Source organism: Salmo trutta, unplaced genomic scaffold (assembly GCF_901001165.1).
Source record: "Salmo trutta unplaced genomic scaffold, fSalTru1.1, whole genome shotgun sequence".
NCBI lineage: Eukaryota > Metazoa > Chordata > Actinopteri > Salmoniformes > Salmonidae > Salmo > Salmo trutta.
Window position 1 is genome coordinate 17,715 of NW_021823064.1, and position 19,444 is coordinate 37,158.

General features: G+C 46.8%; 1 protein-coding gene across 1 annotated transcript in view; it reads right to left on the reverse strand.

The window, feature by feature from the left end:
* LOC115188678 (sushi, nidogen and EGF-like domain-containing protein 1) overlaps positions 1 to 19,444 on the reverse strand; it is a gene marked incomplete at its 3' end in the record, with an annotated part of 50,129 nt that overhangs the window by 17,513 nt on the left and 13,172 nt on the right. Inside the window, 6 exon segments of the mRNA XM_029747389.1 lie at positions 276 to 389; positions 2,899 to 2,952; positions 3,571 to 3,684; positions 9,463 to 9,576; positions 16,027 to 16,152; positions 18,349 to 18,511. Coding sequence (XP_029603249.1) covers positions 276 to 389; positions 2,899 to 2,952; positions 3,571 to 3,684; positions 9,463 to 9,576; positions 16,027 to 16,152; positions 18,349 to 18,511 — 685 coding nt within the window.

Consider the following 19,444-nt stretch of genomic DNA (forward strand, 5'->3'; position numbering starts at 1 on the left):
GCTTGATGAGAACGGCCCATAGAGCAGGAGTCTATCTCCTGTTTCTGTAGTGAGAGGCAGCTTGATGAGACCGGCCCATAGGGCAGGAGTCTATCTCCTGTTTCTGTAGCGAGAGGCAGCTTGATGTACAAGTACACCTCTTGGACAGGATGCTAGTTTGTGGTCCCTGGTCAAAAGTAGTGCACTATATAAGGAATAGTGTGCCATTTGGGACGAAGGAATCAGTTGAATAGTACTCTTTCCAATGAATGGGAGGTTTTTTATCAGTAGCTCACCTGTCTCACAGTGTGTTCCGGTGAAGGCGGCAGGACAGGAGCAGTTATAACCGTACACCTGATCTTTACACTCCCCTCCGTTCAGACAAGGCTGGGAAAAACACTGATCCATGTCTGGTACCACAAACGACAACACAAATCTACGTTATTTAAACCTAGTCGTCATCTATGTGGGGAAACTGAGGATTTTGAAAAAAAAAATGGGGACATTTCTAAGGTACTAATGAACTAGCATAGAGCCAAACCTGAACGGTTCTCTCTCCCAAATGGAACCCTATTCCCTATGTAAGGCCCTGGTCCATGTGCTCTATGTAAGGCCCTGGTCCATGTGCTCTACATAAGGCCCTGGTCCATGTGCTCTATGTAGGGCCCTGGTCCATGTGCTCTACATAAGGCCCTGGTCCATGTGCTCTATGTAAGGCCCTGGTCCATGTGCTCTACATAAGGCCCTGGTCCATGTGCTCTACATAAGGCCCTGGTCCAAGTACTCTATGTAGGGCCCTGGTCCATGTGCTCTACATAGAGCCCTGGTCCATGTGCTCTACGTAGGGCCCTGGTCCATGTGCTCTATGTAGGTTCCTGGTCCATGTGCTCTATGTAGGGCCCTGGTCCATGTGCTCTATGTAAGGCCCTGGTCCATGTGCTCTACATAAGGCCCTGGTCCAAGTGCTCTATGTAGGGCCCTGGTCTATGTGCTCTACATAAGGCCCTGGTCCATGTGCTCTATGTAAGGCCCTGGTCCATGTGCTCTATGTGGGGCCCTGGTCCATGTGCTCTATGTAAGGCCCTGGTCCATGTGCTCTATGTAGGGCCCTGGTCCATGTGCTCTACATAAGGCCCTGGTCCATGTGCTCTACATAGGGCCCTGGTCCATGTGCTCTACATAGAGCCCTGGTCCATGTGCTTTATGTAAGGCCCTGGTCCATGTGCTCTATGTAAGGCCCTGGTCCATGTGCTCTATGTAAGGCCCTGGTCCATGTGCTCTACATAAGGCCCTGGTCCATGTGCTCTACATAGGGCCCTGGTCCATGTGCTCTACATAGAGCCCTGGTCCATGTGCTCTATGTAAGGCCCTGGTCCATGTGCTCTATGTAAGGCCCTGGTCCATGTACTCTACGTAGGGCCCTGGTCCATGTGCTCTATGTAGGTTCCTGGTCCATGTGCTCTATGTAGGGCCCTGGTCCATGTGCTCTATGTAAGGCCCTGGTCCATGTGCTCTACATAAGGCCCTGGTCCATGTGCTCTACATAGGGCCCTGGTCCATGTGCTCTACATAAGGCCCTGGTCCATGTGCTCTACATAGGGCCCTGGTCCATGTGCTCTATGTAAGGCCCTGGTCCATGTGCTCTATGTAAGGCCCTGGTCCATGTGCTCTATGTAGGGCCCTGGTCCATGTGCTCTACATAGGGCCCTGGTCCATGTGCTCTATGTAGAGAATAGGGGGCCATCAGGGATGTAACCTTTCTTACCAGTTCAGCTTGGATGCAGGCTAGTAATACAGGTCTTCTCCCATCCATCCATCTGTGTGTGTGTGTGTGTGTGTGTGTCTGTGCGTGTGTGTCTGTGTGTGTGTGTGTGTGTGTGTGTGTGTGTGTGTGTGTGTGTGTGTGTGTGTGTGTGTGTGTGCCTGTGCGTGTGTGTCTGTGTCTGTGTGTGTTTCAGCAGGTTACCAGGTGTACTGTTACACTATACCAGGTGTACTGTTACTCTATACCAGGTGTGTCTGGTATTAAGGAGTTGTCTCACGTAGGAACAACAGTACAGAGACAGGTCTGAGATCTGTGTAATAGAGACAGGTCTGAGATCTGTGTAACAGAGACAGGTCTGAGATCTGTGTAACAGAGACAGGTCTGAGATCTGTGTAACAGAGACAGGTCTGAGATCTGTGTAATAGAGACAGGTCTGAGATCTGTGTAACAGAGACAGGTCTGAGATCTGTGTAATAGAGACAGGTCTGAGATCTGTGTAATAGAGACAGGTCTGAGATCTGTGTACTAGAGACAGGTCTGAGATCTGTGTACTAGAGACAGGTCTGAGATCTGTGTAACAGAGACAGGTCTGAGATCTGTGTAATAGAGACAGGTCTGAGATCTGTGTAACAGAGACAGGTCTGAGATCTGTGTACTAGAGACAGGAATTGAAAATGGTGTGTGTTTGCAGCTGAACTGTAACCTGCTAAAAGCTATCAATCAGTCCAATACAGATTTTGTCTTCATGGGAACTCTCTCTGGATGAAGTAACATCTGTCCATTGTAATGTAGAAACCAGAGAGACTGTTTCCTCTGGGGGGAGAGATGTCTGGGTAGCCCCCTCGGCTAACTCACCTGTCTCACACGGAGACTGGGTAGCCCCCTCGGCTAACTCACCTGTCTCACACATAGCCCCAGTGTAGCCCCCTCGGCTAACTCACCTGTCTCACACAGAGCCCCAGTGTAGCCCCCTCGGCTAACTCACCTGTCTCACACAGAGCCCCAGTGTAGCCCCCTCGGCTAACTCACCTGTCTCACACAGAGCCCCAGTGTAGCCCCTCTCACACACACACACACACACACGCACACGCACACGCACACACGCACACGCACACGCACACAGAGAGAGATAGACACATGTATAGGATATTTACTCAGCTGATGAATATAGACGCTGCTCTCCTCACCCTGAAAATATGTGCTGCTGGCTGTGAAAGGCATTAGAGGAGGTTTGATACGTCTCCACAGGCTGGACTGGGAACAGGAACGGGGAGAGGAGAGGGGGGACAGGGAGAGGAGAGGGGGACAGAGAGAGGAGAGGGGGACAGGGAGAGGAGAGGGGGGACAGGGAGAGGAGAGGGGGACAGGGAGAGGCAGCAAGCAGGGAGGAGAGGGGGGACAGAGAGAGGAGAGGGGGACAGGGTAGGACTGAGAGAGGAGAGGGGGACAGAGAGAGGAGAGGGGGACAGAGTAGGACTGAGAGAGGAGAGGGGGAACAGGGAGAGGAGATGGGGACAGGGTAGGACTGAGAGGGGGGAACAGAGAGAGGAGAGGAGGACAGGGTAGGACAGAGGGGGGAGGGGGACAGGGTAGCACAGAGGGGGGAGGGGGACAGGGTAGAACAGGTCTCTGACCTAGAGAGGGGGACAGCGAGGAGAGGAGAAAGGGGGAACAGAGAGGAGATGAGAGGGGAGAAGAGAGGAGAGAGGAGTGGGACAGAGAAGACCAGAGAGGAGAGAGGAGTGGAACAAGGTTGTGGGACAGATGGTTGTGTGATTGGGGTAAAGGTAGAGTAAGGAGGGAGGGAGGAAGAGAGGGTTCTGTACCTGTTTGGCAGACTGTCCCTGTAAACCCAGGTGGACACTGGCAGGTGAACCTGTTAACCTGGTCTGAACAGGTACCTCCGTTCTGACAGGGGTAGGACGAACACTCCTCTACATCTACACACACACACACACACACACACACACACACACACACACACACACACACACACACACACACACACACACACACACACACACACACACACACACACACACACACACACACACACACACACACACACACACACACACAGAGAGAGAGACAGAGAGACATGAGGATGAATAGGGTGACTGCAGTATCAACACATACAAGACTGAAAAAACCCAAGCTGATTTAGTAGAAGGTATTGAATTGTCCAAGAGGAGTGTTGCAGAGAGACCTGGCAGGAGGAGCAGAGAGACCTGGCAGGAGGAGCAGAGAGACCTGGCAGGAGGAGCAGAGAGACCTGGCAGGAGGAGCAGAGAGACCTGGCAGGATGAGCAGAGAGACCTGGCAGGAGGAGTGTTACAGAGAGACCTGGCAGGAGGAGCAGAGAGACCTGGCAGGAGGAGCAGAGAGACCTGGCAGGAGGAGCAGAGAGACCTGGCAGGAGGAGCAGAGAGACCTGGCAGGAGGAGCAGAGAGACCTGGCAGGAGGAGCAGAGAGACCTGGCAGGAGGAATGTTCTTATTTTTTAAAATTATTTTATTTCACCTTTATTTAACCAGGTCGGCCAGTTGAGAACATGTTCTCATTTACAACTGCGACCTGGCCAAGATAAAGCAAAGCAGTTCGACACAAACAACAGCACAGAGTTACACATAAACAAACACAAAAGAAAAGAAAAATAGAAAGATCTATGTACAGTGTGTGTAAATGTAGAAGAGTAGGGAGGTAAGGCATTAAATAGGCCATAGAGGCGAAAATAATTACAATTTAGCATTAATACCAGAGTCATAGATGTGCAGATGATGATGTGCAAGTAGAGATACTGGGGTGCAAAAGAGCAAAACAATTAAATAAATGAGGGATGAGGTAGTTGGATGGGCTATTTACAGATGGGCTGTGTACAGGTACAGTGATCGGTAAGCTGCTCTGACAGCTAATGCTTAAAGTTACAGAGGGCGATATAAGACTCCAGCTTCAGTGATTTCTGCAATTCGTTCCAGTCATTGGCAGCAGAGAACTGGAAGGAAAAGCGGCCAAAGGAGGAATTGGCTTTGGGGGTGACCAGAGAGATATACCTGCTGGAGCGCGTGCTATGAGTGGGTGCTGCTATGGTGACCAGTGAACTGAGATAAGGCGGGGCTTTACCTAGCAAAGACTTATAGATGACCTGGAGCCAGTGGGTTTGGCGACGGATATGTAGTGAGGGCCAGCCAACGAGAGCATACAGGTCGCAGTGGTGGGTGGTATATGGGGCTTTGGTGACAAAACGGATGGCACTGTGATAGACTGCATCCAATTTGCTGAGTAGAGTGTTGGAGGCTATTTTGTAGATGACGCCGAAGTCAAGGATCGGTAGGATGGTCAGTTTTACGAGGGTATGTTTGGCGGCGTGAGTGAAGGAGGATTTGTTGCGAAATAGGAAGCCGATTCTAGATTTAATTTTGGATTGGAGATGCTTAATAATGTGAGTCTGAAAGGAGAGTTTACAGTCTAGCCAGACACCTAGGTATTTGTAGTTGTCCACATATTCTAGGTCAGAACCGTCCAGAGTAGTGATGCTGGACAGGCGAGCAGGTGCGGGCAATGATCGATTAAATAGCATGCATTTAGTTTAACTAGCATTTAAGAGCAGTTGGAGGTTTGGAGGTTTGTTAACTTCTCTAGGGTAGGAGGCAGGATTTTGACATCCGGATGAAAGGCATGCCCAAATTAAACTGCCTACTACTCAGATTTAGAAGGTAGGATATGCATATTATTAGTAGATTTGGATAGAAAACACTCTGAAGTTTCTAAAACTGTTTGAATGATGTCTGTGAGTATAACATAACTCATATGGCAGGCAAAAACCTGAGAAAAATCCAACCAGGAAGTGGGAAATCTGAGGTTGTAGTTTTTTCAAGTGATTGCCTTTACAGTATACAGTGACATAGGGTTCATTTTGCACTTCCTAAGGCTTCACTAGATGCCAACAGTCTTTAGAAAGTTGTTTGAGGCTTCTATGGTGAACAGAGAGCGAACAAAGGAAGTTGGAAGTTGTTGACTCAGGCAAGGACATGACTTCATCTGCGTGCATTCACGTGAGGAGGTAGCTGTGTTCCATTACATTTTTCAAGACATTGTAATCGTCCGGTTGGAATATTATTGAAGTTTTATGTTAAAAAGGCCCTAAAGATTGATGCTATACATCGTTTGACGTTGCTACGAACGTAAATAGAACTTTATTTGACTTTTCGTTGTGAAATTTTCAGCGCGCGTCCTACATTTGGAGTAGCTTACTGAACGCGCAAACAACAAGGAAGTATTTGGACATAAATTATGGACTTTATCGAATAAAACAACATTTATTGTGGACCTAGTATTCCTGGGAGTGAATTCTGATGAAGATCATCAAAGGTAAGTGAATACTTCTAATGCTATTTATGATTTTAGATTACTCCAAAATGGCAGGTATCTGTATTGCCTGCTGTTGTATTCTGAACGCTATACTCAGATTATTGCAAAGTGTGCTTTCCCCGTGAAGCTTTTTTTAAAATCTGTCACAGCGGTTGCAATAAGGAGATGTTTATCTATAATTCTTTGAATAACAGTTTAATATTTTATCAACATTTATGATGTGTATTTCTGTAAATTGATGTGCTCATTCACCGGAAGTTTTTGAAGGAGAAACATTTCTGAACATTACGGGCCAATGTAAAATGGGGTTTTTGGATATAAATATGAACTTTATCGAGCAAAACATACATGTATTGTGTAACATGAAGTCCTATGAGTGCCATCTGATGAAGATCATCAAAGGTTAGTGCTTAATTTTAGCTGTATTTCGGGTTTTTGTGACGCCTCTTCTTGCTAGGAAAATGGCTGTGTGTTTTTTCTTGTCAAGGTGATGTCCTAACATAATCTAATGTTTTGCTTTCGACGCAAAGCCTTTTTGAAATCGGACAATGTGGTTGGATTAACTTCTTTGGGATAGGTGGCAGTATTTTCACGGCCGGATAAAAACGTACCCGATTTAATCTGGTTACTACTCCTGTCCAGAAACTATAATATGCAAATAATTAGTAGATTTTGATAGAAAACACTCTAAAGTTTCTAAAACTATTTGAATGGTGTCTGTGAGTATAACAGAACTCATATGGCAGGCCAAAACCTGAGCAGATTCCAAGCAGGAAGTGCCCTGTCTGAAAATTTGTTGTCCTTCTGTTGCATCTCTATCGAAAATACAGCATCTGTGCTGTAACGTGACATTTTCTAAGGCTTCCATTGGCTCTCTAAAGCCGCCAGAAAGTGGTATGGGGTGTCTGCTGTCTCTGGGCGAAGAACAGCAGGAGAATTTGTAAGTGGTCAGCCTGGGGACAGTGACACTGGAGATGCGCGTTCACGAGACTACTCCATTTTTTTCTTTCAGCCTTTGAATGAATACAACGTCGCCCGGTTGGAATATTATCGCTATTTTACAAGAAAAAATTATTTTAAACAGCGTTTGACATGCTTATAAGTACGGTAATGGAATATTTTGAAATTTTTTGGCACGAAATGCACTCGCGCGTCACCCTTCGGATAGTGACCTGAACGCACGAACAAAACGGAGCTATTTGAATATAACTATGGATTATTTGGAACCAAAACGAGATTTGTTTTTAAAGTAGAAGTCCTGGGAGTGCATTCTGACGAAGAACAGCAAAGGTAATCCAATTTTTCTAATAGTAATTCTGAGTTTTGGTTGTCCCAAACTTGGTGGGTGTCAAAATAGCTAGCCGTGATGGCCGAGCTATGTACTCAGAATATTGCAAAATGTGCTTTCGCCGAAAAGCTATTTTAAAATCTGACACCGCAATTGCATAAAGGAGTTCTGTATCTATTATTCTTAAAATAATTGTTATGTATTTTGTGAACGTTTATCATGAGTAATTTAGTAAATTCACCGGAAGTTTTCTGTGGGTATGCTAGTTCTGAACATCACATGCTAATGTAAAAAGCTGGTTTTTGATATAAATATGAACTTGATTGAACAAAACATGCATGTATTGTAGAACATAATGTCCTAGGAGTGTCATCTGATGAAGATCATCAAAGGTTCGTGCTGCATTTAGGTGTGGTTTGGGTTTATGTGACATATATGCTTGCTTGGAAAATGGCTGTGTGATTATTTGTGTCTATGTACTCTCCTAACATAATCTAATGTTTTGCTTTCACCGTAAAGCCTTTTTGAAATCGGACAATGTGGTTAGATTAATGAGAGTCTTATCTATAAAATGGTGTATAACACTTGTATGTGTGAGAAATTTGAATTATGAGATTTTGGTGGTTTTGAATTTGCCGCCCTGCTATTTCACTGGCTGTTGAATAGTGTGTCCCGCAGGTGGGACGGTCACGTCCCACATACCCAAGAGAGGTTAAAAACAGTGTCCAAAGAAGGGCCAGATGTATACAGAATGGTGTCGTCTGCGTAGAGGTGGATCAGAGAATCACCCAGCAGCAAGAGCAACATCATTGATGTATACAGAGAAAAGTGTCGGCCCGAGATTTGAACCCTGCGGCACCCCCATAGAGACTGCCAGAGGTCCGGACAACAGGCCCTCCGATTTGGAACACTGAACTCTATCTGAGAAGTAGTTGGTGAACCAGGCGAGGCAGTCATTTGAGAAGCCAAGGCTGTTGAGTCTGCCAATAAGAATGCGGTGACTGACAGAGTTGGAAGCCTTGGCCAGGTCGATGAAGACGGCTGCTCAGTACTATCTTTTATCCATGGCAGTTATGATGTCGTTTAGGACCTCGAGCGTGACTGAGGTGCACCCATGACCAGCTCGGAAACCAGATTGCATAGTGGAGAAGGTTCGGTGGGATTCGAAATGGTCGGTAATCTGTTTGTTAACATTAATGTTACAGAGAGACCTGGCAGGAGGAGCAGAGAGACCTGGCAGGAGGAGCAGAGAGACCTGGCAGGAGGAGCAGAGAGACCTGGCAGGAGGAGCAGAGAGACCTGGCAGGAGGAGCAGAGAGACCTGGCAGAAGGAGCAGAGAGACCTGGCAGGAGGAGCAGAGAGACCTGGCAGGAGGAGCAGAGAGACTTGGCAGGAGGAGCAGAGAGACCTGGCAGTGACCTGGTATGCGTATTACAAGCAGATGACCCTAAAGGAAATATCTTATCAGGTTTTGCATTGGCAGGTCAGGTGAAATCCAGCTTTTACAAGCTGACATCCTCTTTCCTGGCCCAGCAGAGAATGGGACAGAGAAGACCAGAGAGGAGTGGGACAGAGAAGACCAGAGAGGAGAGAGGAGTGGGACAGAGAAGACCAGAGAGGAGAGAGGAGTGGGACAGAGAAGACCAGAGAGGAGAGAGGAGTGGGACAGAGAAGACCGGAGAGGAGAGAGGAGTGGGACAGAGACCAGAGAGGAGAGAGGAGTGGGACAGAGAAGACCAGAGAGGAGAGAGGAGTGGGACAGAGGAGACCAGAGAGGAGAGAGGAGTGGGACAGAGAAGACTAGAGAGGAGAGAGGAGTGGGACAGAGAAGACCAGAAAGGAGAGAGGAGTGGGACAGAGAAGACCAGAGAGGAGAGAGGAGTGGGACAGAGAAGACCAGAGAGGAGAGAGGAGTGGGACAGAGAAGACCAGAGAGGAGAGAGGAGTGGGACAGAGAAGACCAGAGAGGAAAGAGGAGTGGAACGAGGTTGTGGGACAGATGATTGTGTGATTGGGGTAAAGGTAGAGTAAGGAGGGAGGGAGGAAGAGAGGGTTCTGTACCTGTTTGGCAGACTGTCCCTGTAAACCCAGGTGGACACTGGCAGGTGAACCTGTTAACCTGGTCTGAACAGGTACCTCCGTTCTGACAGGGGTAGGACGAACACTCCTCTACATCTACACACACACACACACACACACACACACACACACACACACACACACACACACACACACACACACACACACACACACACACAGAGAGAGAGAGAGAGAGAGACACATGAGGATGAATAGGGTGACTGCAGTATCAACACATACAAGACTGAAAAAAACCCAGGCTGATTTAGTAGAAGGTATTGAATTGTCCAAGAGGAGTGTTGCAGAAAGACCTGGCAAGAGGAGAGTTACAGAGAGACCTGGCAGGAGGAGCAGAGAGACCTGGCAGGAGGAGCAGAGAGACCTGGCAGGAGGAGCAGAGAGACCTGGCAGGAGGAGTGTTACAGAGAGACCTGGCAGGAGGAGCAGAAAGACCTGGCAGGAGGAGCAGAGAGACCTGGCAGGAGGAGCAGAGAGACCTGGCAGGAGGAGTTTTACAGAGAGACCTGGCAGGAGGAGCAGAGAGACCTGGCAGGAGGAGCAGAGAGACCTGGCAGGAGGAGCAGAGAGACCTGTCAGGAGGAGCAGAGAGACCTGGCAGGGACCTGGTATGCGTATTACAAGCAGATGACCCTAAAGGAAATATCTTATCAGGTTTTGCATTGGCAGGTCAGGTGAAATCCAGCTTTTACAAGCTGACATCCTCTTTCCTGGCCCAGCAGAGAATGGGACAGAGAAGACCAGAGAGGAGTGGGACAGAGAAGACCAGAGAGGAGAGAGGAGTGGGACAGAGAAGACCAGAGAGGAGAGAGGAGTGGGACAGAGAAGACCAGAGAGGAGAGAGGAGTGGGACAGAGAAGACCAGAGAGGAGAGAGGAGTGGGACAGAGAAGACCAGAGAGGAGAGAGGAGTGGGACAGAGAAGACCAGAGAGGAGAGAGGAGTGGAACAGAGGAGACCAGAGAGGAGAGAGGAGTGGGACAGAGGAGACCAGAGAGGAGAGAGGAATGGGACAGAGAAGACCAGAGAGGAGAGAGGAGTGGGACAGAGGAGACCAGAGAGGAGAGAGGAGTGGGACAGAGAAGACCAGAGAGGAGAGAGGAGTGGGACAGAGACCAGAGAGGAGAGAGGAGTGGGACAGAGAAGACCAGAGAGGAGAGGGGAGTGGAACAGAGACCAGAGAGGAGAGAGGAGTGGGACAGAGACCAGAGAGGAGAGAGTAGTGGGACAGAGACCAGAGACGAGCAGAGAGGAGCAGGGCTGGGAGGAGGATGCCTGATTCCCAATACAACCGATAGCCCTTAACCCTTAACCTCTTGCCCCTAGCCCCCAACCCCTAGCCCCTAACCCCTAGCCCTTAACCCCTACTCCTTAACCCCTAGCCCTTAACCCCTATTCCCTAGCCCTTAAGAAGCCCCTTACCCTAGACCCTAACCCCTAACCCCTAGCCCTTAACCCCTAGCCCCTAACCCTTAGCCCTTAACCCCTAGCCCCTAATCCCTAGCCCCTAACCCCAAGCCCCTAGCCCCTAATCCCTAGCCCCTAACCCTTAATCCCTAGCCCCTAACCAGTAGCCCCTAACCCTTAACCCCTAGCCCCTAGCCCCTAATCCCTAGCCCCTAACCAGTAGCCCCTAACCCTTAATCCCTAGCCCCTAACCAGTAGCCCCTAACCCTTAAACCCTTGCCCCAAACCCCCAGCCCCTAATCCCTAGCCCTTACGCCCAGAGCAGAGAAGAGAGAGGGTGTGGGGGCCCTGTCCAGTAAACCTCCAGCCCCTACTCACTAGATCTAAAAGAGTATATACTCTGTATGTACTGTGTATATTTTTATACAGTTGAAGTCGGAAGTTTATATACACCTTAGCCAAATACATGTAAACTCAGTTTTTCACAATTCATGATATTTAATCCTAGTAAAAATTCCCTGTTTTAGGTCAGTTAGGATCACCACTTTACTTGAAGAATGTGAAATGTCAGAATAATAGTAATGAGAATTATTTATTTCAGCTTTTATTTCTTTCATCACACTCCCAGTGGGTCAGAAGTTTACATACACTCAATTAGTATTTGGTAGCCTTTAAATTGTTTAACTTGGGTCAAATGTTTCGGGTTGCCTTCCACAAGCTTCCCACAATAAGTTGGGTGAATTTTGGCCCATTCCTCCTGACAGAGCTGCTGTAACTGAGTCAGGTTTGTAAGGCCTCCTTGCTCGCACACATTTTTTCAGTTCTGCCCACAAATTTTCTATGGGATTGACGTCAGGGCTTTGTGATGGCCGCTCCAATACCTTGACTTTGTTGTCCTTAACTTCTCTAGGAAAGGGGGGCAGTATTGAGTAGCTTGGATGAAAAGCATGCCCAAAGTAAAATGCCTGCTACTCAGGCCCAAAAGCTAGAATATGAAATCTGAGGTTTGTAGTTTTTCAAGTGATTGCCTATCCAATATACCGTGTCTGTGGGGTCATATTGCACTTTCTAAGGCTTCCACTAGATGTCAACAGTCTTTAGAACGTTGTTTCAGGCTTTTACTGTGAATGGGAAGAGAATAAGAGCTGATTCAGTCAGGTGTCTGGAAAATTGGCGTGAGCTCAATGATACGCGCGGCTGTGAGAGCGAGCTGCCTTTCCTTTCAAATCTAAAGACAAAGGAATTGTCCGGTTGGAATATTATTGAATATTTATGATAAAAACATCATAATGATTGATTCTATACATCGTTTGACATGTTTCTACGAACTGTAATGTAACTATTTAGACTTTTCGTCTGGACTAAACTCGCGTGCTTAGTGAATTTGGAGTGCTGGACTAAACGCGCGAACAAAATGGAGGTATTTGTACATAAAGATGAACTTTATCGAACAAAACAAACATTTATTTTGGAACTGGGATACCTGGGAGGGCATTCCGATAAAGATCATCAAAGGTAAGTGAATATTTATAATGCTATTTCTGACTTCTGTTGACTCCACAACATGGCGGGTATCTGTACGGCTTGTTTTGATGTCTGAGCGCTGTACTCAGATTATTGCAAAGTTTGCTTTCGCCGTAAAGCTTTTTTGAAATCTGACACAGCGGTTGCATTAAGGAGAAGTTTATCTATAATTATGTGCATAACACTTGTATCTTTTATCAAATTAGTATTTCTGTAAATTGATGTGCTCAATCACCAGAAGTTTTGGAGGCAAAACATTTCTGAACATTACACGCCAATGTAAAATGGGGTTTTTGGATATAAATATGAACTTTATCGAGCAAAACATACATGTATTGTGTAACATGAAGTCCTTTGAGTGCCATCTGATGAAGATCATCAAAGGTTAGTGATTAATTATAGCTGTATTTCTGGTTTTTGTGACGCCTCTCCTTGCTTGGAAAATGGCTGTGTGGTTTTTCTTGTCTAGGTGCTGTCCTAACATAATCTAATGCTATGCTTTCGCTGTAAAGCCTTTTTGAAATCGGACACTCTGGTTGGATTAACGAGAAGTCTATCTTTAAAATGGTGTATAATACTTGTATGTGTGAGAAATTTGAATTATGAGATTTTTGCTAGCGTCCCACATTTCCCAGAGAGGTTAAGCCATTTTGCCACAACTTTGGAAGTATGCTTGGGGTCATTGTCCATTTGGAAGGCCCATTTGTGACCAAGCTTTAACTCCCTGACTGATGTCTTTAGATGTTGCTTCAATGTATCCACATAATTTTCCTTCCTTATGATGCCATCTATTTTGTGAAGTGCACCAGTCCCTCCTGCTGCAAAGCACCCCCACAACATGATGCTGCCACCCCCGTGCTTCACGGTTGGGATGGTGTTCTTTGGCTTGCAAGCCTGCCCCTTTTTCCTCCAAACATAACGATGGTCATTATGGCCAAACAGGTATATTTTTGTTTCATCAGACCAGAGGACATTTCTCCAAAAAGTAGGATCTTTGTCCCCATGTGCAGTTGCAAACCGTAGTCTGGCTTTATTATGGCGGTTTTGGAGCAGTGGCTTCTTCCTTGCTGAGTGGCCTTTCAGGTTATGTCGATATAGGACTTGTTTTACTGTGGATATAGATACTTTTGTGCCTGTTTCCTCCAGCATCTTCACAAGGTCATTTGCTGTTGTTCTGGGATTGATTTGCATTTTTCGCACCAAAGTACGTTCATCTCTAGGACACAGAACGTGCCTCCTTCCTGAGTGGTATGACGGCTGCGTGGTCCCATGGTGTTTATACTTGCGTACTATTGTTTGTACAGATGAACGTGGTACCTTCAGGCGTTTGGAAATTGCTCCCAAGGATGAACCAGACTTGTGGAGGTCTACAATTTTCTTCTAAGGTTTTGGCTGATTTATTTTGATTATCCCATGATGTCAAGGAAAGAGGCACTGAGTTTGAAGGTAGGACTTAAAATACATCCACAGGTACACCTCCAATTGACTCAAATGATGTCAATTAGCCTATCAGAAGCTTCTAAAGCCATTTTCTGGAATTTTCCAAGCTGTTAAAAGACACAGTCAACTTAGTGTATGTAAACTTCTGAGCCACTGGAATTGTGATACAGTGAATTATAAGTGAAATAATCATTCTCTCTACTATTATTCTGACATTTCACATTCTTAAAATAAAGTGGTGATCCTAACTGACCTAAGACAGGGACTTTCTACTGGGATTAATTGTCAGGAATTGTGAAAATCTGAATTTAAATGTATTTGGCCAAGGTGTATGTAAACTTCCGACTTCAACTGTATACACAAGTATGTGAACATCCCTTCAAATCAGGGGAATCAGCTATTTCAGCCACACCCGTTGCTGACAGGTTTATAAAATGTAGCATACAGCCATGCAATCTCCATAGACAAACATTGGCAGTAGAATGGCCCGTACTGAAGAGCTCAGTGACTTTCAACGTGGCACCGTCATAGGATGCCACCTTTCCAACAAGTCAGTTCATCAAATTTCTGCCCTGCTAGAGCTGCCCCGGTCAACTGTAAGTGCTGTTATTGTGAAGTGGAAATGTCTAGGAGCAACAACGGCTCTGCTGAAAAGTGGTAGGCCACACAAGCTCACAGAACAGGAATGCGGGTGCTGAATGCACATTGCGTCTAAAAATCCTCTGTCCTCTGTCACTACTGAGTTCCAAACTGCCTCTGGAAGCAACGTCAGCATAATAACTGTTCGTCGGGAGCATCATGAAATGGGTCTCCATGGCCGAGCAGCCGCACATAAGCCTAAGATAACCATGTGCAAAGCCAAACGTTGGCTGGAGTGGTGTAAAGCTCGCCGCCATTTGACTCTGGAGCAGTGGTAACGTGTACTCAGGAGTCATGAATCACGCTTCACCGTCTGGCAGTCTGACGGACGAGTCTGGGTTTGGTGTATGACAGGCAAATGCTACGTGACAGAATGCATAGGGCCAACTGTAAAGTTTGGTGGAGGAGGAATAATAGTCTGGGGATGATTTTCATGGTTCGGGCGCCTTAGTTCCAGTGAAGGGAAATCTTAAAGCCACAGCATACAATGACATTCCAGATGATTTTGTGCTTCAACTTTGTGGCAACAGTTTAGGGAAGGCCCTTCCCTGTTTCAGCATGAAAAATGCCCCAGTGCACAAAGCAAGGTCCATACAGAAATGTTTTGTTGAGATCAGTGTGGAAGAACTTAACTAGCCTGCACAGAGCACTGACCTCAACCCCATTGAACACCTTTTGGATGAAATGGAACGCCGACTGCGAGCCAGACCTAATCGCTCAACATCGGGGCCCGACCTCACTAATGCTCTTGTGGCTGAATGGAAGCAAGTCCCTGCAGCAATGTCCCTGCAGCAATTTCTAGTGGAAAGCCTTCCCAGAAGAGTGGAGGCTGTTATAGCAGCAATGTTCCAACATCTAGTGGAAAGCCTTCCCAGAAGAGTGGAGGCTGTTATAGCAGCAATGTTCCAACATCTAGTGGAAAGCCTTCCCAGAAGACTGGAGGTTGTTATAGCAGCAATGTTCCAACATCTAGTGGAAAGCCTTCCCAGAAGACTGGAGGCTATTATAGCAGCAATGTTCCAACATCTAGTGGAAAGCCTTCCCAGAAGACTGGAGGCTGTTATAGCAGCAATGTTCCAACATCTAGTGGAAAGCCTTCCCAGAAGAGTGGAGGCTGTTATAGCAGCAATGTTCCAACATCTAGTGGAAAGCCTTCCCAGAAGACTGGAGGCTGTTATAGCAGCAATGTTCCAACATCTAGTGGAAAGCCTTCCCAGAAGACTGGAGGCTGTTATAGCAGCAAAACGGGGACCAACTCCATATTAATACCCATGATTTTAGAATGAGATGTTCACATACTTTTGGTCATGTAGTGTATGTATGAAATACGCATTGATACATCCAGCCCAAAGGTTTAAAACATATTTACCAGTCAGTTCCGGAACATGTCTTTAAACCTATCAAATCCTCTCAAATCTAGGTGCTATGGGATTGTTTCTAAACAGGGTGTGTATTTATGGTTCCGCGGCAGAACGGGAGCAGAGTGACTGTGGTCAAAGGTCAAAGTTCACCGACTGACCTATCTGGCACCGTGGTCCGGTGAAGCCAGCCAGACAGGAGCAGGTGAAGGAAGGGTTTCCGGTGATGCAGTCGTCTATACAGCGACCTCCGTTCAGACAGGGTCGAAGGTGTGGGCACACAGACGCTGTGGAGGAGAGATAGAGCAGTTAGTTAGTGAGGAGGAGGGATAGAACCGCTAGTTAGTGAGGAGGAGAGATAGAACAGCTAGTTAGTGAGGAGGAGGGATAGAACAGCTAGTTAGTGAGGAGGAGGGATAGAACAGCTAGTTAGTGAGGAGGAGAGATAGAACAGCTAGTTAGTGAGGAGGAGGGATAGAACAGCTAGTTAGTGAGGAGGGATAGAACAGCTAGTTAGTGAGGAGGAGGGATAGAACAGCTAGTTAGAACAGCTAGTTAGTGAGGAGGAGGGATAGAACAGCTAGTTAGTGAAGAGGAGGGATAGAACAGCTAGTTAGTGAGGAGGAGGGATAGAACAGCTAGTTAGTGAAGAGGAGGGATAGAACAGCTAGTTAGTGAGGAGGAGGGATAGAACAGCTAGTTAGTGAGGAGGAGAGATAGAACAGCTAGTTAGTGAGGAGGAGGGATAGAACAGCTAGTTAGTGAGGAGGAGGGATAGAACAGCTAGTTAGTGAGGAGGAGGGATAGAACAGCTAGTTAGTGAAGAGGAGGGATAGAACAGCTAGTTAGTGAGGAGGAGGGATAGAACAGCTAGTTAGTGAAGAGGAGGGATAGAACAGCTAGTTAGTGAGGAGGAGGGATAGAACAGCTAGTTAGTGAGGAGGAGGGATAGAACAGCTAGTTAGTGAGGAGGAGGGATAGAACAGCTAGTTAGTGAGGAGGAGGGATAGAACAGCTAGTTAGAACAGCTAGTTAGTGAGGAGGAGGGATAGAACAGCTAGTTAGTGAGGAGGAGAGATAGAACCGCTAGTTAGTGAGGAGGAGGGATAGAACAGCTAGTTAGTGAGGAGGAGGGATAGAACAGCTAGTTAGTGAAGAGGAGGGATAGAACAGCTAGTTAGTGAGGAGGAGGGATAGAACAGCTAGTTAGTGAAGAGGAGGGATAGAACAGCTAGTTAGTGAGGAGGAGGGATAGAACAGCTAGTTAGTGAGGAGGAGAGATAGAACAGCTAGTTAGTGAGGAGGAGGGATAGAACAGCTAGTTAGTGAGGAGGAGGGATAGAACAGCTAGTTAGTGAGGAGGAGGGATAGAACAGCTAGTTAGTGAGGAGGAGGGATAGAACAGCTAGTTAGTGAGGAGGAGGGATAGAACAGCTAGTTAGAACAGCTAGTTAGTGAGGAGGAGGGATAGAACAGCTAGTTAGTGAGGAGGAGAGATAGAACCGCTAGTTAGTGAGGAGGAGGGATAGAACAGCTAGTTAGTAAGGAGGAGAGATAGAACCGCTAGTTAGTGAGGAGGAGGGATAGAACAGCTAGTTAGTGAGGAGGAGGGATAGAACAGCTAGTTAGTGAAGAGGAGGGATAGAACAGCTAGTTAGTGAGGAGGAGGGATAGAACAGCTAGTTAGTGAAGAGGAGGGATAGAACAGCTAGTTAGTGAGGAGGAGGGATAGAACAGCTAGTTAGTGAGGAGGAGAGATAGAACAGCTAGTTAGTGAGGAGGAGGGATAGAACAGCTAGTTAGTGAGGAGGAGGGATAGAACAGCTAGTTAGTGAGGAGGAGGGATAGAACAGCTAGTTAGTGAAGAGGAGGGATAGAACAGCTAGTTAGTGAGGAGGAGGGATAGAACAGCTAGTTAGTGAAGAGGAGGGATAGAACAGCTAGTTAGTGAGGAGGAGGGATAGAACAGCTAGTTAGTGAGGAGGAGGGATAGAACAGCTAGTTAGTGAGGAGGAGGGATAGAACAGCTAGTTAGTGAGGAGGAGGGATAGAACAGCTAGTTAGTGAGGAGGAGAGAAGTCATGCAGCATCAGTTCTACAAAACGCTAGTCCCCATACATCATGCAGCATCAGTCCTAGTTCCATACGTCATGCAGCATCAGTCCTAGTCCCATACGTCATGCAGCATCAGTCCTACCAAACGCTAGTCCCCATACATCATGCAGCATCAGTCCTAGTTCCATACATCATGCAGCATCAGTCCTAGTCCCATACATCATGCAGCATCAGTCCTACCAAACGCTAGTCCAGCTAAGACAATGGAGGATAGGGTACATCAGACGAATGTTGTGTCAAATCAAATCACAATTTGATCATCATCTCACATTTATATTAAAGTGCATTTAACAACGTCACAACACACTTCATTTTAATTTTTTTTATCATAATGACTAAATATCCATCCTATCCCTCCTCCATCTTACCGGAGTCGTTGCATCCGCCCACCTCCACCTGGGCGTTGTCAATACGGAACACCCATCTCCCGGGGTAACCCACATTGGTGGTTCCCTCCACATCCACGACATCATCAGTACGAGACCCGGGGATGTTGAAGTAACGTTTCCCGTCGCCGGCGTTAAAACCTGCCTAGGAACAGATACTGAGTTACAGTTTAGAGTGATGCTGAAGAGACCACCCTTAAAGACATGCTCCGGGAGATGCTGAAGAGAGACCACCCTTAAAGACATGCTCCGGGTGATGCTGAAGAGAGACCACCCTTAAAGACATGCTCCGGGTGATGGTGAAGAGAGACCACCCTTAAAGACACGCTCCGGGTGATGGTGAAGAGACCACCCTTAAAGACATGCTCCGGGTGATGCTGAAGAGACCACCCTTAAAGACATGTCCCGGGTGATGCTGAAGAGACCACCCTTAAAGACATGTCCCGGGTGATGCTGAAGAGACCACCCTTAAAGACATGCTCCGGACGGAACTTTGGCAACTACTAAGTGTTTTTAAACCTCCCGCTTTGGGCTGGATGTGTCCATGTGTAGTTTATATATGCATAATCTAGAAGCAGAATTACACTACTACCTCAATTAGCCATGAAATCCCTAGTTTGAAAGCAATTGTTTTTCTGAAAGCTGTGCGATTTTCCCAACATTTTCCCCACCTACATTTTCCCCATTTCACCTAGCAACTCCAGGTCAGCCGCCTAGCTGACCTAGAGAGAGAGAGAAAGAGAGAGAGAGAGAGAGAGAGAGAGAGAAACAGAGAGAGACAAAGAGAGAAAGAGAGAGACAGAGAGACAGAGAGAGAGAGACAGAGAGACAGAGAGAGAGAGAGAGAGAGAGAAATGACGTGGTGCACATATGTTAGCTAGTAGGCAATTTTCAGGGACCACTTTTGGCTTCTGAGCGCTACTTTCAGAACTACTGGCAAAAAAAAAATATATGAAAGTTCTGGAGAATCTCTTTAATCTGTGTCCCAAGGGCCCGTACGGCTCTGTTCAAAAGTAGTGCACTTTATAGGGAATATAGGGCGCCATTAGGGTCACGAAAAAGTGGGATACTTCATCTA